Source organism: Salmo salar, chromosome ssa07 (assembly GCF_905237065.1).
Source record: "Salmo salar chromosome ssa07, Ssal_v3.1, whole genome shotgun sequence".
NCBI classification, from domain to species: domain Eukaryota; kingdom Metazoa; phylum Chordata; class Actinopteri; order Salmoniformes; family Salmonidae; genus Salmo; species Salmo salar.
The window spans coordinates 16,203,283-16,226,335 of NC_059448.1; the positions used below are offsets into that span (position 1 = coordinate 16,203,283).

The following is a 23,053-nucleotide window of genomic DNA, read 5'->3' on the forward strand; positions in this document are numbered from 1 at the left end:
TTTATGTTTAATGTTCTAGTGGACATGTTTTATATGTTGTATGACAATGTTGTTATGAAAGACATTTCAGTCAATAGGCTTCATCTTTTGGTCTTAATCTTTGAGCAATAACCATCATTTTATTGTTCATATTAACCCATCTTATGAAATCTGAAATTGTTTGTAATTAAAAAAATATTACTAATAAATGTATACAATTTGTTTGAAATAATTTTGTGTTGTCATTGGTTTCACATTGTGCCACTGGTGTTACATTGCTTCACTGGTGGTATATTGGTGTTCTGGCATCAGAGCTGCCCAATTTAATAGAATATGGTTTTGGTATCTGCCTAACTGTTGCTACACTCATTAGTACGGGAAAAAAATGTATGCATTCACTACTGTAAGTCGCTCTGGATAAGAGCGTCTGCTAAATGACTAAAATGTAAATGATAAAGAGGTCACTACATCAGTACTGTCATAGACGGGCGAAAGAGATACAGGGTTTGTGTGAGGGGAGAGCGAGATTAGATGTTTGAGTCTGGGATCGTATTGTGTCTATGTATGCATGCGTGTGCCAGAGAGAGGGAGAAGTTCTCTGGAGTAGAGTTAAGCAGGACATTGGCTAAGAACATGGCAGAAAGGGAGAACCCAGTGTGCTGCCAAGAATGATGACAACAGTCAGTGAGTCTCTCCCTCTGTCACATGCGCACACACTGTCTCTCACAAAACGCGCACGCACACACACGGTCAGTCTAACACACAAGTGTACAAAACATTAGGAACACCTTCCTAATATTGAGTTGCACCCCCTTTTGCCCTCAGAACAGCCTCAATTCGTCAGGACATGGACTCTACAAGGTGTTGAAAGGGACGCTGGCCCATGTTGACTCCAAAGTTTCCCAGTTGTGTCAAGCTGGCAGGATGGTGGTGGACCATTCTTGATACACCTCAGCCCAGCAGCTATGGATACGAGAGCCACTTCACTCCAATAAGCAGTTACCAAGGCCACAGATGACTCCACATAATATACTTAAATAAAAGCAGTTTCCTCGCCTCACTGTGACTTCAACCAACACATTATTCATTTCTGATAGACCGATACAGCTGAGGGGAGTTTCAGAATTCTGAACTGGACATTTTCTAAATCCACACGCCACTTTTTCTGTATGCTTATCTGACATGTTAGCATGGTTAATGTAAAATAGCCATAGGGATGCGTTCCCTAGCTATGCTAATACAACATTAGCATTATAATTCAACACTACATTTCTGCACCCTAGCCATCATTTCCTTTTCCATACACCTCATTCTCTTTCACAAGTTCTCACTCGCATTTAAAAATAAATACATCTATATATCTATCTATTCAGCCATCTATAGTTGGCAGGATGCATTGTGTTGGCATGTTGGTCAGACATATCAGTGTGGATGACGGATCACCACCTCAAGCTGAACCTCGGCAAGACGGAGCTGCTCTTCCTCCCGGGGAAGGACTGCCCGTTCCATGATCTCGCCATCACGGTTGACAACTCCCTTGTGTCCTCCTCCCAGAGTGCTAAGAACCTTGGCGTGATCCTGGACAACACCCTGTCGTTCTCCACTAACATCAAGGCGGTGACCCGATCCTGTAGGTTCATGCTCTACAACATTCGCAGAGTACGACCCTGCCTCACACAGGAAGCGGCGCAGGTCCTAATCCAAGCACTTGTCATTTCCCGTCTGGATTACTGCAACTCGCTGTTGGCTGTGCTCCCTGCCTGTGCCATTAAACCCCTACAACTCATCCAGAACGCCGCAGCCCGTCTGGTGTTCAACCTTCCCAAGTTCTCTCACGTCACCCCGCTCCTCCGCTCTCTCCACTGGCTTCCAGTTGAAGCTCGCATCCGCTACAAGACCATGGTGATTGCCTACGGAGCTGTGAAGGGAACGGCACCTCCATACCTTCAGGCTCTGATCAGGCCCTACACCCAAACAAGGGCACTGCGTTCATCCACCTCTGGCCTGCTCGCCTCCCTACCTCTGAGGAAGCACAGTTCCCGCTCAGCCCAGTCAAAACTGTTCGCTGCTCTGGCACCCCAATGGTGGAACAAGCTCCCTCACGACGCCAGGACAGCGGAGTCAATCACCACCTTCCGGAGACACCTGAAACCCCACCTCTTTAAGGAATACCTAGGATAGGATAAAGTAATCCTTCTAACCCCCCCCCTTAAAAGATTTAGATGCACTATTGTAAAATGGTTGTTCCACTGGATATCATAAGGTGAATACACCAATTTGTAAGTCGCTCTGGATAAGAGCGTCTGCTAAATGACTTAAATGTAATGTAATATGGTTGTCAAGGGAATGTGACGTCATAATGTAAATGTGTGTGGATCTGAGAATGTTTTCTGCATACTGTATTACAGGTGGAAGACTGATACTTAGTGGTTCACAGCCAAGCTTTGAAAACCAATTATTCTCTGTATTCGTAAAAAAGAAATCCTTGACAATGTCAAATAACTCAAACATAGACTGTGTCCCAAATTAGAAAGAAAAGTGACAAAAAGTAAAGACCATGAGTAAAGGCGTCCACATGATTCCCAGCCGAAACAGTTAGGAACAGTTTGTGCATATACAGTATTATGACGGCATTTTTGTTAGTTTTGGACTTGTGCAAGGTTTTGTTTCGGCTGTTCAAGCAAACAAAAATGTTTGAGGCAAGCCGAAACCAGTAGCAGAAGTCCACGTCGGCGAATGGTCAAAAGGGATTATTCAACAAATCGCCTGTCGTCATTCAAAAGAGACGACTTGTCCTCATTCACGTTTTTCTCACTTGAGAAATAAATCCTGCATCAAACATCCTAGTCAAATGCAAAATCCCCTCGGCAAAAATGTATTACAGATTTCAGTTCTTACACAAATTCAGACTGTTGAGGAAGTGTATACTGGCTGCGGCGTACCCCCCAAAAATTAAAACAGTACTATTGCTGCTTTTTTCTCCTTCTTCAAGCGAAGATCTTTTAAGGGAGTATGCGAGGTAGGTAGTAGGTGTACCAGTTTGTGTCAGGAACTACAACGCCGCTGGTTTTTCAGGCTCAACATTTTCCTGTGTGTATCAAGAAGTGTTAACTAACTAAGTGTTAACTAGGCAGAATGGTCCACTATCCCAAGGACATCCTGCCAACTTGACAACTGTGGGAAGTACTGGAGTCAACATGGGCCAGCATCCCTGTGGAACACTTCCGACACTTTGTAGAGTCCATGGCCCAACAAATTGAGGCTGTTCTGAGGGCGGGAGGGGAGGGGTGCAACTCAATATTAGGAAGGTGGTCCTAATGTTTGGTATACTCAGTGTATGCTACAAATACTTTTAAATTTGCATGACATTTTACTGGTCGCAGATGTTATTGCAGGTGTAGCAAAATGCTTGTGTTCCTAGCTCCAACAGTGCAGTAGTATCTAACAATTCACAACAATACACACAAATCTAAAAGTAAATGAATGAATTAAAAAAGACATTTTAGGACAAACTGTCCTTTTTTTTAAAGAAAAGCAATTTATATCCATTAAAATAACATAAAATTGATCAGAAATAGTGGACATAGTCATTTACAACATTAACAATCGTAGCTGGAAACGGCTGATTTTTTAATGTAATATCTACTTAGGCCCATTATCAGCAACCATCCCTCCTGTGTTCCAATGGCACACTTTTTTTTTTTAAGGGGTGGATCAGCTTTAATGTTGCAGATAGATTGTTGCTTCCATCAATGTAATTGTCTGCGTCATATCCAAATCACCCATATTTTTTGGTAAATACACTTTTTTTTAATATACATTTATTATTCCCTGCAAACCCTACCACCCCTCCCCCATTTGGAGTAAACTAATAACAATAACACTTAGGCTTCTACCTTCAGTTTATACATATTACACAACCTATTTTGTTTGTCTTTAGTCCTTCCTCTATTTCTGATGTCCATCCAGTTTGATTTGTATCTGTGCTATTTCACAAGATTTGTTGTGTTAGCTAATCCAAGTTTATCCTTTTAAAAGGCTAATTGATAGCACAGCTGAAAACTGTTGTCCTGATTTTTAAAAAAGCAATAAAACTGGCCTTCTTTAGACTAGTTGAGGACCTGGAGCATCAGCATTTGTGGGTTCGACTACAGGCTGAAAATGGACAGAAACAAAAGGACTGTCTTCTTGTTCTGAGAAATGAAGGCTATTCCATGAGAGAAATTAACAAGAAACTGAAGATCTCATACAACACTGTGTACTACTCCCTTCACAGAACACGCAAACTGGCTCTAACCAGAATAGAAAGGAGTGAGAGGCCCTGGTGCACAACTGAGCAAGAGAACAAGTACATTAGAGTGTCTAGTTTGAGAAACAGACGCCTCACAAGTCCTCAACTGGCAGCTTCATCAAATAGTGCCCACAAAACACCAGTCTCAATGTCAACAGTAAAGAGGAGACTCTGGGATGCTGGCCTTCTAGGCAGAGTTCCACTGTCCAGTGTCTGTTCTTTTGCCCATCTTAATCTTTTTTAATGGCCCGTCTGAGATATGTCTTTTCCTTTGCAACACTTCAGATTTTGTAACTAGACGTTTAAAATCAGTCTGTTTTTGAGAACATTTTTACCTAAAAGATGCACATTAGCACATGTGCGAATAAGAAAATATAAAACTCTTCTCAAACCATGAGTCGAATTAGCCTCTAATGAATTTGAGAATGATTAGTTGCTGTATTTAAAGTTTACCACGCTACACCACTAGATGGAACTATATCGCACCAGAGCTATAAGAACTGAACCGATGGACACGGGGCCATGAAATGTGGCATGTAAACCTTACGTTTATGTCCCTAGAAGCTGACTGAATATAAAGTTGCTGCACGATATCAATTGGTGGAACTATAGATGTCATTATAGATGCCACCAGTAGCACAAACTGTCTTGAGAAATGGTGTACACACTCGCCTGTAGTGTAATAACATTTGCATATTACAATATAAACACTATTCCTAAACATAACTGAATTCACCCCTAAACAATCCTAAAACCACAAATATTCAAACCATATTTGTTATGTAGACTGAAGAATTTAATCTGAGTTTAACAAAATAAAGTCCCAGCATTCAAAGATGACTGCAATATACTAATCCACTAAAGCTGAAAATATTTCACAAATCTTAACATAAAACATGAATAAAATGTACCCCAGAATTGGTATATAAACTCAACACATTAAGTAATGACTAAGAATGATTACAAGGTGCAGTCAAAAGAACCTACAGCAACTGCACTGCCCGCAACCGCAAGGCTCTCCAGAGGGTAGTGCGGTCTGCCCAACGCAATACCGGGGGAAAACTACCCACCCTCCAGGACAAATACAGCACCCGATGGAAGGCCAAAGAGATCATCAAGGACAACAACCACCCGAGGCTCCGCCTGCTCACCCCGCTATCATCCAGAAGGCGAGGTCAGTACAGGTGCATCAAAGCTGGGACCGAGAGATTGAAAAACAGCTTCTATCTCAAGGCCATCAGACAGCCAAACAGCCATCACTAGCACATTAGAGGCTGCTGCCTATAGGAAGAGACTAGAAATCACTGGCCACTTTAATGGAACACTAGTCACTTTAACAATGTTTACATATCTTGCATTACTCATCTCATATGTATATACTGTATTCTATGCTATTTTAGGGTATCCAGTCGGTTCCTCTGACATCGCTCGTCCATATATGAATATAGTCTTCATTCATTCCTACTTGAATGTAAAATAAATATATAAAATTTGTTAGATATTACTGCACTGTCAGAGCTAGAAGCACAAGCATTTCGCTACACCCGCAATAACATCTGCTAATCACGTGAATGTGACCAATAAAATGTGATTTTACAGCACTAGACTAAACTTACTTTGTGTCATCATTGTGGTATTGAGAGAAACATGGTAATGCTTTCACTGATTGCACAAAAACAAAGTTCCTACATGATGGAGTGCTTGCTTTGTTCCCCAACTGATCTTGTTTCCTTTTGGTCATCCTGTGAACCACAATTATTGCTGCTCGCAGCTACACTACATGACCAAAAGTATGTAGATACCTGCTCGTCGAACATCTCATTCCAAAATCATGGGCATTAATATGGAGTCGGTCCTCCCTTTGTGGCTATAACAGCATCCACTCTTCTGGGAAGGCTTTCCACTTGATGTTGGAACATTGCTGTGGGGACTTGCTTCCATTCAGCCACAAGAGCATTAGTGAGGTCGGGCACTGACGTTAGGCGATTAGACCTGGCTTGCAGTCGGTGTACCAATTCATCCCAAAGGTGTTCGATGGGGTTGAGGTCATGGCTCTGTGCAGGCAGGTCAAGTTCTTCCACACCAATCTCAACAAGCCATTTCTGTATGGACCTCGCATTGTGCACAGGGCATTGTCATGCTGAAACAGGGAAGGGCCTTCCTCAAACTGTTGCCACAAAGGTGATAGCACAGAATCCTTTAGAATGTCATTGTATGCTGTAGCTTTAAGATTTCCCTTCACTGGAACTAAGGGGCCTAGCTCGAACATTGAAAGAACAGTCCCAGACAGTTGGCTCTACGCATTGGGGCAGGTAGCGTTCTCCTGGCATCCGCCAAACACAGATTAATCCGTCAGACTGCCAGATGGTGAAGCGTGATTCACCACTCCAGAGAAAGAGTTTCCAATGGCGGTGAGCTTTACACCACTCCAGCCGAAGCTTGGCATTGTGCATGGTGATCTTAGACTTGTGTGTGGCTTTTCGGCCATGGAAATCCATTTCATGAAGCTCCTGACGAACAATTTTTGTGCTGACGTTGCTTCCAGAGGCATTGTGGAAGTTGCAAAACTCACTACCGAGGACAGACGATTTGTACTCGCTACGCACGTCAACGGTCCCGTTCTGTGAGCTTGTGTGGCCTACCACCTTGCGAATGATCCGTTGTTACTCCTAGACGTTTCCACTTCACAATAACAGCACTTACAGTAGACCGGTGCACCTCTAGCAGGGCAGACATTTGACGAACTGACTTGATGGAAAGGTGGCATCCTATGACGGTGCCACGTAGAAAGTCACTGAGCTCTTCAATAATGCCATTCTACTGCCAATGTTGGTCTATTGAGATTGCATGGCTGTGTGCTTGATTTTATACACCTGTCAGCAACAGGTGTGGCTGAAATAGCAGAATACACTCATTTGAAGGGGTGTCCACATACTTTTGTAAATATGGTGCATTCAGAAAGTGTTCAGACCCCTTAACTTTTTCCACATTGTTATGTGACACATTTTAGAATAAGGCTACTGGTTTTTCCCCCCCATCAAATTTACACAAAATACCCCATAATGACAAGTTTCTTTTTGTGCAAATTTATACATAAGTATTCAGACCCTTTACTCAGTACTTTGTTGAAGTACCTTTGGCAGTGATACAGCCTCGAGTCTTCTTGGGTATGACGCTACAATCTTGGCACAGCTGTATTTGGAGAGCTCCTACAATTCTTCTCTGCAGATCCTCTCAAGCTCTGTCAGGTTAGATGGGGAGCGTTGCTGCACAGCTATTTTCAAGTCTCTCCAGAGATGTTTGATCGGGTTCAAGACCAGGCTCTGGCTGGGCCACTTAAGGACATTCAGAGACTTGTCCCGAAGCCACGCTTGTGTTGTCTTGGCTGTGTGCTTAGGGTCATTGTCCTGTTGGAAGGTGAACCGTCATCCCAGTCTGAGGTCCTGAGCAGGTTTTCATCAAGGATCTCTTTGTACTTTGCTCGGTTCATCTTTGCCTTGATCCTGACCTGTCTCCCAGTCCCTGCCACTGAAAAACATCCCCACAGCATGATGCTGCCACCACCATGCTTCACCGTAGGGATGGTGCCAGGTTCCTCCAGACATGAAGCTTGGCATTCTGGCCAAAGAGTTAAATCTTGGTTTAATCAGACCAGAGAATCTTGTTTCTCATGGTCTGAGAGTCTTTAGGTGCCTTTTGGCAAACTCCAAGCGGGCTGTCATGTGCCTTTTACTGAGAAGCGGCTTCCGTCTGGCCACTTGTCCTTCTGGAAGATTCTCCCATCTCCACAGAGGAACTATGGAGCTCTGTCAGAGTGACCACCGGGTTCTTGGTCACCTCCCTGACCAAGGCCCTTCTCCCCCGATTGCTCAGTCTGGCCGGGCGGACAGCTCTAGGAAGTGTCTTGGTGGTTCAAAACTTCTTCCATTTAAGAACGATGGAGGCCATTGTGTTCTTGGGGACCTTCAATATTGCAGAAATGTTTGGTCCCCTTCCCCAGATCTGTGCCTCGACACAATCCTGTCTCAGCGCTCCACGGACAATTCCTTCAACCTCATGGCTTGGTTTTTGCTCTGACATGGACTACCAACTGTGGGACCTTATATAGACAGGTGGGTGCCTTTCAAAATCATGTCCAATCAATTGAATTTACCATGGGTGGACTCCAATCAAGTTGTAGAAACATCTCAAGGATGATCAATGAAAACAGGATGCACCTGAGCTTAATTTCAAGTCTCATAGCAAAGGGCCTGAATACTTATGTAAATAAGGTATTTGTTTTTATATACATTTGCAAAAAATTCTAAAACCTGTTTTCGCTTTGTCATTATTGGTTATTGTGTGTAGCTTGCTGATAATAGTATTTTATTTAATCCATTTTAGAATGAGGCTGTAACATAAAATGTGGAAAAAGTCAAGGGGTCTGAATACTTTCCGAAGGTAATGTATAGTGTATATTTAATATTTGTAACCTGACTTGCCGGTCTTAATTGCCCCTGTGGGGATAAAGAAAAAAAGTTCTTGAATTACCGTTCTCAGCGAGTGGAGCCAGGACCTCAAAGATCATCTCCTTCTTCTCGTGCTCGGCCTGCTTCCGGAACAGGCTTACCAGCTCCTCAGCGATGTTTGTGGAGGCAAACTGTTCCTTACTGGACTCTGCAGAGACGGAAGAAAAAAAGTTAAATCAAGATGAAATGACTGGTCCAGTCGGTTTGGGCGCCGCCCAACTCTTCTGTGTTCATTCATTTTCATGCCGAGCGTACGGTATGATAACGATCAAAGATTTGGCACCAGGCTAAAGACATACACACCGGAATCAGTTCTGTCCATGGATTTACAAAATATGTGACTGACAGGAGAGTCCACGGCTCAACTTTTATCGGGGCTTGACCATTTTTTTATGCTCAAGGCCCAGGCCCCAGACAGCATGGTATAAAAGCTGAACCAAGTCCAGAATGGCGAGGTGGCAGCAGTATTCTACTCAATGTACCGCAGAATTCATTTAGAATACCTTTTCTTTGGTATATACCCAAAATACATAATGACCTCTCTGATCGGCTCTAACATGTCCCACTACCCACCGAGCTCAGCCAGGTTTCCGAAAGCGATGAGGCACATCTCTGTAAGGGCCGTGTTGTCTGAGTGGAGCCCCAGCAGCTTCACCAGGGTGGGGATCACCCCCATGTTGATCAGCTGGGCCTGCAAGGAGTCTGGAGAGGACACACAGAGGAGATCAGAGGATAGGTAAGAGCACTGCCATCTAGTGTTTGGGCGGTTGAATTAGGCCACGAAGATCAGGGTGGGCAGTGTTTCTGCTAATTAGGCAAATTAACTAAACAGAAACACCCTGATGTGTGTGTGTGTGTGTAAATTATTAAGGTACTATTGTCTCAACCCTAAAATGTAGAGAGATACATTGGGCTATGAAAACATCTGTCTGCCAGCATCGCTCTGCCACAAAACACACACCCACACTAGTCAATAATATAATTAGAAGTGGAAAGGCTAATGGAAGGTATAAAGCCATACGTCTTAAAATCAAGTCTCAAGAGGATTATAAAAAAGGCAATTTCTAAAAAGGGAAATTAGTTAATGCAAACAAGGAAACAAATTTGCACAGTTGAACTACCATTTCCTAAATGTAGACTAGCTATACAGTATATATTTTTCAAATACAGGATATCAGAGTGCAGATGTATTTCCCTGGTTGTAGTGAGCTCTGGAAAACCAGCTAGAAGAGCCTAGAGAAGATAGATAACAGAAAGAGTTGATTAAATTGGCTTTAAGAGAATACCAATACTGACAAAATGGGCAGAGAGAGGGTACAAGAAGAAAAAGGAAACGTTAAAGAAAAGAAGAATGGTACGCGAGACGGAGGGAGACGATAAAAGACTAGAAGGAAGGTGAATACACTCCTGGGGAACAAATAAGACCAAAACTTAACTTTCTATGGTCCAATTTGAAGAGGGTTCCACAGCAGCAACTTGCAATGTTTTACATGTAGACTCCTGCTACAGACCTCAACCAATTTCAAATCTGGCAAGACTGACACTTGAGTATTGTCTCTTCCCAATGTGGGCAGGCTTCAAGTGAGGACGCACATTGTGAAGAGTCAATAGTGGATGTTTTGGTAGATTTGATGTTGATGTCTGTAAGCAGGAAGTCCCCCCTGCTGTGTATGATGTCATAAAAGGCAGTGTTAAGAGTTGTACAGTAAAGTGACTTGCAAAAGAAAATGAGTCACTGCTAATCCCCAGTGGCAAAACTGTTGCATCATCATAACAAGACTAGTTAATTAGCTAGCACAGTTAAACGGTTCTAAACAATGTGTTCATTTGAATGAAAGATTCATATTTTTTGGTGAGTCTATGCACGAGTCCAAAATGGCACCCTATCCTCTGGTCAAAAGTAGTGCACTATGTAGGGAATAGGGTCCCATTTGGAACGCGGCCTAATTAAACTGGAACAGGTGCTGGAAGGTTGACAGCAGAAGTGATCCATATTGATTACGCCGGACCTCGCACCTGGATAGACCATATAGGCTTTGCAAGGAGGGTTGTGGGAGAATAGGCAATCTAAGTAGAAAACAAGAGAGTGCTGTGTAAAGAGGAAGAAATGGCTGCAGTATAAGCTGTAGGGACACCATCACCACCTACCTACCACCAATTACAAGGACAAGCAGTCACTGCTTTAAGAGGAAAATTACCAAGGCCTCAAGCAAGAAAGCAATGGACGTGGACTTGAATCAGACAGACCACTCCAGGGGACAGATATCGAACAATCCTCTTTATCACCACCTCCTGTCACCATGGTGAGTAAAGGCTGAGTAATATAAACTTGAACATTGGCTAAAATCTAAAGTAGTCAGACATTTTTAGACCTCAAAAACAGTCAGCTAATGAGTCCATGCCCCTACACCATCTATTAAAAAGTCCCAGTTGTGTAGATTCAGCTATATGGAAATAACAATAAGTTTGGATTTGAGGCACATAGCAGCTGCAAAAGCTAATGGTGATCCACATAAACAAGCACAACAGATGGCCTGGGACGTGGACTCGTCTCGCCATTAGATTACGTTTGAGGTCTGAAAATATCAGACAAAACGTTCATTTTTAACCATCACATTAAGACTGGATAAAAGGTGTCAACATTACGTTTAGTACAGTCACCAACACTGCCAAAGTAGGGCGGCAGGTAGCCTCGCGGTTAGAGCATTGGGCCAGCAACTGAAAGGTCGAAGGTTTGAATACCCGAGCCGAAAAGGTGAAATATCTGCCGATGTGCCCTTGAGCAAGGCACTTAACCCTAATTTGCTCCAGGGGCGCCGTAATACTATCGCTGACCCAGTAAAACAACACATTTCACGGCACCTATCTGGTGTGTGTGACAATAAAACATCTCACGTTATCTCTTAGATTAATTCTTTAAAAAGTTTACTCTGTTTAGATTGGTTAATTCTGCTTATCCGGGGGGAGTTTGTCATTACCATTTTCATTGCTATAGTTCATCAGCATGCCACAAAAGACAGTCAAGAGCTTTCCATTGTCCGGGTCAGTATTTTGGGACAGTGACTTTATGTGTCCAGCTACTATCTGAGCCCCTCCCGCCTGGTCAACTGCACTCCTGCCCTCATCTGCAAAACAAAGAGGTCAGGGGGACATCAACAAAGGAAAAACCACAACAAGCAACCTGGAAAATAAATCAATAAAAGAGAGAAAGTTAAGCAAGCAGTAAAAAAATTGAAATTAAATTAAATACAAAAATCACAAAAATGCTATTTAAATATAACCATAAAGAATAATAATGATTAATCAGAACATGGAAAAGGAGAGGCAAAAAATAAAATAACTGGCATTACCAAAGTTCATACAGAACTGGTAGTCGTGACATAATTCCAGTGTGTTTTTGGTCATGTCCACCCCCAGCAGGGCTGTCAGAGTTAATCATGTAACTCCAGTTTGTCAATTTTAGTGCACTCCTTTCTTTTGCGATTAATCGTAATCTGAAAGCTAAATCTAAAAATACATCACCTATACAGTTAAAAACAATGTGATGTCTTAAGTCGACATTGAGGTTAAAAAAAAAGTATGCCTTATAAATTTCCCTTGATTTTGCTTACCGTTACTTTTGACATAACCGACACGTCAATATTCTTAATGCTTTTCATTAAAATTCATTAAAAAAAAAGAAGTAAATTACAGTTCAATTTGATCAAATTCTGAATTTGCAATTAGTCACGATTAATCACAGCAAATCTTCCGATTAACTCAATAAAATATACAGCCTTAATTGGTAGACAATCGTTTGTCACTTGTCAGAATCCCTGTCAAGCTCACACACAGTATAGTCAGTGGTAGCAACAACCATAGAGTCCAGCTGAACAGAACTTAGCTGAGTCATGTTATGCAAATGAGCAAGACTGAACAGCAAACGGATGGAGGTGGAGCGACTGAAACCCAGCTGAATTGAGGAGACAAAACGGCTGTTCTCTTTGTGCAAATAAAAGGCCACATCTTGGGAACTGAAGACCAGACAGCCTTGGGACCATGGGAGTTGAAGTTATGTCATACCGAGTGACTAGTCTGTTTTTATGAAATCCTTTTTAGCAGAGTAGCAGAGTAGCCTCATTGAGTAGCCTGAATTAGCACCACATTACTACAGATCACAGAACGTTTGTAGGATACTGCGCGACATAACAATCGACTACAGCCATGCAAATCCAATCTTTAAAAAAAAATGCATAGAATAAGGCGGTCATATTTAGAAATCATTGAAGGAAATAGGACTCAACCTCACCAGTGATAGAAACGTGGTTAACAATGCTAGTTGTGGTCAACTAAAATGGAGATTTGTTGGTGCTCCTGAGGTTAGGGTTCGAACTTTAAGGACATCCCCTTTGCCTGCAGACATCGCGTAGACAAGGAGTGCTTGATGTGCCAAGAGATAACGTAGCATGAAAGAGCAGAGCCGGAAGACGGCCATGTGCTCTGATGATAGATACGCCGAGTGTACAAAACATTAAGAACATCTTTCCACGAGATTGACCAGGTGAATCCAGGTGAAAGCAACAATCTCTTATTGATGCCACGTGTTAAAGTCACTTCAAATCAGTGTAGATTAAGAGGAGACATGGATTGTGTATGTGTGCCTTTCAGAGGGTGAATGGGTAAGACTACATTTTTAAGTGCCTTTGAATGCGGGGTATGGTACTACGTGCCAGGTGCACCAGTTTATGAACGCCGACGAATTGAGGCTGTTCTGAGGGCAAAAGGGGGTGCAACTCAATATTAGGAAGGCGTTCCTAATGTTTGGTATCCTATTATGGTTGAATTTCCACAGACCAGGAATTAATGACTTTTCTTAGAACTCAGAGGTGGGGATAATGTCCTTGTCAAAGTAGATATAGACACTAATTGTCCAAATGAAAGAATGGAAGAGTATTTTCCCTTTGTGAAAGTTACAAGCCACATCCTGTGACTGTACGCCAACGCTGGACATAGAAAAGTCAACACAACGTCTGTATACGCGTTGCGTTAGCCAACACAGGAACATATCGACACAGTGTGCGCTTGACGACGGCAGACTAAAACGGGGATGTCTGGAGTGTAGCTAGCAGAGGAAGCGTTACGGGCCTTGTCAGTATATCATTGTCTGTACTAGCTGTTTTAACACAGAAACACAACACATTATACAGTGTTATGTGTGCATGGCGGTGGCAGACAGAATGGGGTGTCTGGAGCATAGCTGCCTTGCTGACAGAGGAAGTGTTATATGATCAGTCATCCCGTTCCTGGACATGCACAGACTGGTTCGCCTCTCGTCTCCTGATACCAGCCAACCACGATCCCCACATCCAACCTTCCTTAACAACACTCAACCATGGACAGGAAGAGAAAGGAGGGGAGAGAGAGGAAGACAGAGAAGAAGAAAAAAGTGTGAGTGCAAGTGTGTGTGTGCGCATGCGCATAGACTGGAGAGAGAGAGTGCAGGAGAGGGATGGAGAAAGTGCAGGAGAAAGAGACAAAGAGAAAGCCAGGGAGAAGGACTAAACAAACTGGCTGGAATCTGGATGGCGTTAATGGACAACGGACAAAAAGCTGCCACTGTTTTTCTGTTGCTAGGTCTGGAAGTTGTATGAATGCAGTTGAAGTGGTAGGCTTGTTGCTGGGTTGATTACATTTTGAAAGGGCCAGAACCCGGAGCAACCAGACAGCTACAGACTCCCTCTAAACTGATTTCTTCAGTGGTGCCCCTATTAAGAGATGAAAACAGCTGCAGCTCTGACTGACACACACTTCTGCCACCATGCCAAAAGAGGCTTCACCAGTTGCCCCCACACTCAAACCTTTTCTGATTCTATCAAACCACAGACGTCTGGGAGAAACAATGCCCCAGAAACAGCTGCCATTAAGGCCTCAACGCAACACAGACAGACACCTAACCACTCAGCAAAACCCGACAATGACATTTTATCCTCAAATGTAGTCATGAAAAGTCTTGATTAAGTCACCTACATTTCTCTGAGGTGTCTGTCTGGGGAAAGAAATGTGGCAGGAGCTCAGGGCTAGACTGACTATGGCTGCCACTCTGTCGCCTCTTGAAACGAACAGAAATTCTCAATAGAACATTTGACATTTAGCAGATGCCCTTATCCATACATTTTCGTACTTGTCGCTACACTGGTCCCCTGTGGGAATTGAACCCACAACCCTGGCGTTGCAAGCACCATGCTCTACCAACTGAGCCACACGGGACAATAGTGACAGAGCTGCCTCGCGAAACCTCTTGCTAGTCCACAGATGAAATATGGATTTCATATTGATAATGGGGTGAAGCACAGACAATAATATTATACTGGTAGTCACCTCACAGCATTCCAATTTACGGCCAGAGCATTCCAATTTACGGCCAGAGCATTCCAATTTACGGCCAGAGCATTCCAATTTACGGCCAGAGCATTCCCCACCTCCAATATATCCAGATGAAAAACAGGTTATATTGCATGATATTATGATAAACTAAGACTAAACAGATTTTCAGCAGATCAATGTCATCAAACAGAGCAGATAATGCTAACAGCCGGTTTAGAATCCGCTGACACCTGTTTCCACGGCATGATGCAATTCAGCACCTCTGGGAGGGGAGGGGAGGGAAGAGAGGAGGGCCGGTTGAAAGAAAAAGTCCATCCAGTACTTCCCCTTTAATTACACCTAGGCAAGATGCAGTCCCCTTCCTTATAAAGTTGACCTCCCCTTCCCATAAATTATAATAATTATGGCAGAACCCATATACACCGATTCCGGGTCCTTTTCCAACTGGCCTATGACAAATGTTTAAAGGAAACCTATACGAAATGTATAAGAGAAGCCTATGAGAGGGAGACCTATAGCAGGATGAACTTACGGCTGTCATAGCAGATGTTGCCCAGGGCGCGGCCCGTCTGCAGCAGCACTTCCTGGTCCTTGGAGTGGAGCAGCTGCACCAGGGGAGGGATGAGGCCTGCCTCCACACAAGGGGCTCCGCATGAACTCTGGAGGGGAGAGGAAGCAGTCAGGATTAGTAATTAGGCTCCAGGGTGAAGTTGCCCGACAGTACAGACCTGGGATAAACTTCCCCAATCCTAATCTTAACCATTAGTGGGGGATTTTTTTTTTTTTTTTAATGACCCATGATCAGTGTCTAGGGGAAACTTCACCCTATTCCTACCGCTCAGCACCCATCTTCATGGTCCATTCTGTCTCAATTGAGGAGATGATTTAAAATCAAGTTGAAATTGACTGAAAAGCGGACCAGTTATTTTCTGAGGATTTTGTCATTGAGAGAATGCGTTTCAGTTAATTTGCTGGTTTGACTGGAAATAAAATGGATTTCACTATAACCTCCAATTTGCTCAGAAATATACTGTGTGTGCCAAATTCCAATTGATTAGTCAATGGAAGACTGGATGCTTCTTAAGTGCATCCACATTTGACAATTTTTATATGAACGCATATAAAAAATAATTCTGGATGAAACCCAACTCTGGATCTTTGTCAGAAATACATTTAAGGCAGCCCTAAAGTTCTGCCAAATACAGAAAACCTTCATATAATACGGACTAGGTTTTAAATAAAAGTGCTTAAACACTCAGGTATGCAAGAAAAAGGTTATTTTAGTCCAGTATCTTTGACACAGTAAGCCTTCCACTGTGGACTGGGCATAGACAATTCCGGGGCCTCTGACAGAAAATGCCAGCGGATCGGTGCCAAGTCTCAGGCTGGCACATCAGCAGGCAGCAATCCATTCATTATGTTAGACTTGTCTTCCCCCAACTCTCAAGTCACTTCCCTTCAACTCTGCGCCTGCCTTCCCTGAAACCCACTCATAAATTACTCTAAAAGCACTTAGTAAGTATGGCCCAGTTGTTGCTGTAACTGCAGTATGCAAGTTGAGAGGCCATGCATACTGTAATCTGCCACATTGCCAATGGATGACTGCTTGAGTCCAACATGTGGCCAAGAAAATGTGTGACTTCTCTACAATTGGAGCGAAGTCAAGAAGCCATCAATTTATTTGAATGCTCAATCTCAACCTTAGTATAAAGCTTTAAATAGGACACTATGCAGATGTTATGTCATGTCTATTAAGTACGTGCTTCTGTGAGCGTTATGAATGCCTTAGGTTGATTGATTCAGTCTAACCTCTAATCTCACGAGTTCCTGAATCTCAAAATGAGCCACTCACTGCTGTGCATTTTCCCTTGACCAAGCTACAGTATGGCAGGAAGTAAATGCATGATTCACTGTGCTGACATTGTGTGAAAACGACTACTGTCTAGGAAAGCAAGACGGATGGCAACACCAACAGACAGGTCTCCTATGGTGCCTTCTGTTAGAGAGACTGAAGCCATCTGTTGCCATTGGAATGGGTAAAGGCAGAATTGGGGAGTGGGGTGGACAAACAGAAATGAGCACAGGGACTAGACCACAATCTAGACTACACGGCAAACAGCTATAGAATAATCACCCATAAGTGACTGTCTCAAGATTGATCATCTGTAAGAGAATCATCCATAACCTTCACCATCAGCCCACAACTAGATAAATCACAACCCCATTCAATTATCAAAATTAAGATCATGACACTTAAATGAGAAATACAGATGTATGCTAAACCGCCACTGTATGACAGACCCACAAAGCTGAGAATATAATAAAACATTTTATTTTTTTTAAGTGGTTTACTGACAAGATGGCGGAACCAAAAGTGAGTAGAATGATGTTTCCTGGGGAGGATGAGATGTGGAGAAACCAAGTGGCGGGAGCCTCACCATTTTTGGCCACCTCAGCTATGATGTTGGCTACTTTGGGGGTGCAGGAGGACTGTGGGGCCAGCAGGGTGGGAAGCAGGGGGAGAACACCCATCTCCTGGACCTTCTCACTGGCATCAGCATCTAGGAGGAAGAGGGGAGAAAGGGAAAAAAAGTTGGGGAAAAAAGACAAGGGCTCTCTCAATTTGTCTTTCATTGATTCCTTGCATCCAATCCCCTTGGCCCCTTCGCAACCATATTGGAGGAGAAGATCCAAGGTATCTCCCATCTGACCTTCTCTAATGCTTTTTGAAAAAGAGGAAAGATTGTAGGGAATCGAGGAAGGATTCATTGAAAAAAAGCCATGGGGTGAATTGGGCAAGGAGAGGAAGATAATCCCTTCCCATCCAGGTCATTCCATTTTTGGGGTTATTTATGATCATCCTAAATCAAGCTCCAGACAATGGCCCATATAAATCAAATTACTAGCGGGACGACAGTGCAGCCCTGAAATGATTATAACCTCTTAGTCAATTTTGGATTTTTTTATTTTACCTTTATTTAACTGGGCAAGTCAGTTAAGAACAAATTCTTATTTTCAATGACAGCCTACGAACAGTGGGTTAACTGCCTTGTTCAGGGGCAGAACGACAGTTTATTCCTTGGCAGCTAGGGGATTCAATCTAGCAAACTTCCGGTTACTGGACCAGCACTCCAACCCCTAGGCTGCCTGCCGCCCCTAGGCTGCCTGCCGCCCCTAGGCTGCCTGCCGCCCCTAGGCTGCCTGCCGCCCCTAGGCTGCCTGCCGCCCCTAGGCGTCACACATGACATGTTGAAAAGCTCCCTGTGTGTTTATGCTAGTTACCGTTCCTTGTAGTGGCTGCAGCTCAACCCCCTCTTTCCGCCATTATAACGTGTGTGCCTATTCCATGACATGAGGCTTCTAAAAGCTGCGTTTTTCTACACAAGAGGCTCCAGACAAGGAAATGGTCTTTAAAACCAGAACCGTTTGAGCTACAAAGGGGAGACTCTCACACACACACAAAGGTGTCAGTTATTTTTCTCTACGACGCACACAAGCTTAAAGGGGTCGTCTCAAGGTAACCTGGTACCAGGCTGTAAAAATAGCACCACGTGCACAGGGGGTAAAAGTGCCACAAATGAAGCGACCAAACGGGTCTAAAAATGTCTGAGTTTTCTTATCTCTCTCAGATATAGGACAGGCATTTGAAAACCATATTCATTACAATACATTTTGACTGTGTTTTGTCATATACAAATGTGTAATTCAATACTTTTCTATGGGCTATAGCAGTAAAGGTCAAATGTAATGTTTCATTTAAAAAGATAAAATATTTAGCTTAAACAGTACATTTTATGACCATCTTAAAACAATTCCATATGTAAGCTTAGTAGATGTTGCGATCTTAGACCTGCAGGGTTAACCAATGAAATTATTATCACCGTCACTTGGATTTTTACTATTAGGCTAAAGGTAGCGTCGGCAAAAATGTGTGCCTTTTGGTTTTCTTGGTCATCTCCTCACCCAAACAGACTATTGCACACTCATCACTTGTCACTCCAAGTGCAGTAGAACATTAAACCTAGCTACACCAGAGCACAAAGCTAAAAAGACAGTAGAGGATGCAGAAAGCCAACAACTCAATGAATTTAAAAGCACAGAAGTAAGGCCATTACACTGCTCCAAAAACAAGATAGTTGATAGGCAGAGCCAGATCATGCAGATGGTTATTAGTGATGGTGGGGAGGGGCTCAATAGAGTTACATATGGGGATATGACTTCTGACAATATTTTGCATCGTTATGACAATACTGAAATATTTTTGCGCTAGTTGGCTATACCTGCATCAAAACTCTATTTTTTTTCCTTCATAGCTTGTTCTCCATCTTGTTTTTAAATAGAGAGAATTTGTTTTCAGCACTTAATCCATGACTGATCCAAACTTGTTTTCTCATGCCACTCCATTTTCCCTCTACAGCAGACATGGTGATCAATATGTTTGGAACAACGAATCGCAATAAAATCACAGTATCAAATCGTAATACATACCATATCGGCACTTAAGTATCGTGATAATATTGTATTGTGAGATCACTGGCAATTCTCAGCCGTATTGGTTATGTTTCCCAAACTAAGGAGGACAGACAGGTTTGTGAATAACACTGACAGAGATATCCTTACTTAGGCCTTGTACGAAAACAAATGTGAGCCTGGTGACTAGAATGTTTAGTCTAACTAGGCTCTCCATTTCCTCCATCCTGTACTGTGTATTTCACTTACTCTGAGAAGTGTGGGTCAAACTTACTGTTGTGGGCCAGTGCTTTGAGCAAGCAGTCCAGGCAGCTCTCCACACTGTCTGTGGCGCTGTCCGCTGAGGCTAGCTTCAGCTTCTTCAACGCGTCGCTCAGGTTATCTGCTGGGAGAGGGAAAAAGGGCAAAGGTGAATGAGCACTGGTCCTAACCTGTCAATTTACTCCTCGGTCTAAGGTAGCCTATGCTATTCAACGTTTTTAAAATCACACACTAGGGCTGGATGTTAGATTTGACCACAGCTACCTTGGGCCATACAGTAGAGCAACCCACAAGTCCTCATATACCGTTTTACTGTGTGATAGAAGACATGTAGACGACACTAAATCCACCATCCGTCATGTTCAGTAACGTTATTACACAGCAAGACAGAAAGGTAGACAGACAGCAGGATTGTTTCTGGGTCAAAACGGGGCTTAGATGGGAGGCGTGGCAGGGTTGTGGTATCGGGCACAGTCGGAAACTGACAATCGTAAAAAAATATATATAACTTGGCCGCGGAGACAATTTTGCCATTTTAAAGCCAATTTCCTTCAATTCTAAAAAATGTTGCCATGGCTTATGATTTGTTCTTGTGCTATCGGAGTGACTCAAACAGTATTACAAAATCAAGGGAGACGCATGACAAATGGTCCTGAATACATGCATAATTTTTGTAATTTTAGATTTCCCCTGATAGTCTGAGGAGCCAAAAGGCTTAGACTAAATAAGAATGCACACAGCTCTGTGCCGCATCATCACTTCCCTTCCTCATTCTCCCTCTCAAATGGTAGCTATAGACAACACTATGATAGACAGTCTAGAGGTCATACAGTGGTGAGCCCCAGTATAATCAGGACATGAGCGGATGTTGAACTCATCCCTGAGGAGCTCCACAACCTAGGGCACAGCTGACACGTGGCAGCGGTAGAGTTGGGCAATATGGACAAAAATCTTTTTTTTTTTTTTTTTATGCGAAATAGATTTATCTTCATTACGCTAAATTGAACATTAAGTTCATAACCACCCATATCAGCGAACGTATTTCATTTCAAACTGCACATTTCTCTAGTAGGGTCCTATAGGTCATTTATCATAATGAACGATATCAGCAAAATGTCCACGATAAGTGGCCGGCGCCTAAAATGTTTGGTTTATTGTCCCAGCTCTAGGCAGCGGGTATCAAACCATTACGACTGCGTCAACATACTCACCGGGTAAACACCAACATGTCAATAAAATATGAATATGAGTTCAAGTCATGTTGGGATCCGCCAGTATTTTGTGATGGGTCCTTATCATAATGGACATTCTGTGTCTAGACCGTACACCTGGTATGCTGGGCCAACTAACAATTTAGAGATTTTGGTGTCTGGAGCTGTTACAGTGCTCAGCTAATTGGATTCTGGGCTGCACGGGGCCAACAGGAGGTGCGGTGACACAGAGAGACAGAAAACAAAGACCCTGACGTTCCCCATTCCGCAGATGTTCTCCTGTGTGCAGTGAGGATTAGGATTAAAATCGTATGAGATTTTAAAACCAGTCAAACGAGACTTTTCCCCCAGGCCTCCATCCTATAATGGATTTTTCTTGCCTTTCAGATTATGGTATCTGTCAGGGTCCCTCCTTATAGCCAATGAGGCCTGAGTCAGGTGTTCTCATAACACGTCAAAAAACAGGCAATGTTTGCATAAAGACATGACAGGGCCAGTCAATCCTCCATAAGCATTAGGCCTAGCTTTCTGTTCCAAGGAGTCAAGATAGCCTACTGACGATTCTACTCATCTACTTAAATCAAAAGGATTAATGGGTCCTTCAACTAAATGAGTACCTTTTTGGTCATGTAACCTCATCCAACATTGTTATAAAGAGCGCATGTTCAACTTAATAAAAAAACATGTTCCCATCTCAGGAGGTTACATTTTAAAAAGAAATGACTATAGTAAGTACAGTTGAAGTCGTAAGTTTACTTAACCTGTTAGGGCTAGGGGGCAGTATTTACACGGCCGGATAAAAAAAAACGTACCCGATTTAATCTGGTTATTACTACTGCCCAGAAACTAGAATATGCATATAATTATTGGCTTTGGATAGAAAACACCCTAAAGTTTCTAAAACTGTTTGAATGGTGTCTGTGAGTATAACAGAACTCATATGGCAGGCAAAAACCTGAGAAGATTCTGTACAGGAAGTGCCCTCTCTGACCATTCCTTGGGCTTCTTGACTCTTTTTATTGAAAACTTAGGATCTTTGCTGTAACGTGACACTTCCTACGGCTCCCATAGGCTCTCAGAACCCGGGAAAAAGCTGAATGATGTCGAGGCAGCCCCTGGCTGAAAAACATTAGCGCGTTTGGATAGTGGTCGGTCAGAGTACTATGAGACTGAGGCGCGTGCACGAGGGGATCCCATGTTTTTATTTTCTCTCTCTTTGTACTAAAACACAGATTCCCGGTCGGAATATTATCGCTTTTTTACGAGAATCTTTTTTGAAATCGGACAGTGTGGTTAGATTAACGAGAGTCTTGTCTTTAAAATGGTGTAAAATAGTCATATGTTTGAGAAATTGAAGTAATAGCATTTCTAAGGTATTTGAATAACGCGCCACGGGATTCCACTGGCTGTTACGTAGGTGGGACGAAATCGTCCCACTGGCCCTAGAGAAGATAAACTAGTTTTAATGACTCCAACCTAAGTGTTTCAACCACTCCACAAATCTCTTGTTGACAAACTATAGTTTCGGCAAGTCGGTTAGGACATCTACTTTGTGCATGACGAGTCATTTTTTCCAACAACTGCTTACAGACAGATTATTTCACTGTATCACAATTCCAGTGGGTCAGATGTTTACATCCACTAAGTTGACTGTGCCTTTAAACAGCTTGGAAAATTCCAGAAAATGATGTCATGGCTTTAGAAGCTTCTGATAGGCTAATTGACATCATTTGAGTCAATTGGAGGTGTACCTGTGGATGTATTTCAAGGCCTACCTTCAAGCTCAGTGCCTCTTTGCTTGACATCATGGGAAAATCTAATGAAAATCAGCCAAGACCTCAGAAAAACAACTGTAGACCTCCACAAGTCTGGTTCATCCTTGGGAGCAATTTCCAAATGCCTGAAGGTACCACGTTCATCTGTACAAACAATAGTACACAAGTATAAACACCATGGGACCACGCAGCCGT

General features: G+C 42.9%; 1 protein-coding gene across 1 annotated transcript in view; it reads right to left on the reverse strand.

Annotated features, from left to right (window-relative positions):
• LOC106608640 (rap1 GTPase-GDP dissociation stimulator 1) overlaps positions 1–23,053 on the reverse strand; it is a 49,060-nt gene that overhangs the window by 21,914 nt on the left and 4,093 nt on the right. The window contains 7 exon segments of the mRNA XM_014206710.2: positions 8,801–8,926; positions 9,352–9,480; positions 11,757–11,903; positions 15,674–15,788; positions 15,790–15,800; positions 17,580–17,702; positions 19,886–19,996. Of these exon segments, the coding sequence (XP_014062185.2) occupies positions 8,801–8,926; positions 9,352–9,480; positions 11,757–11,903; positions 15,674–15,788; positions 15,790–15,800; positions 17,580–17,702; positions 19,886–19,996 (762 nt within the window).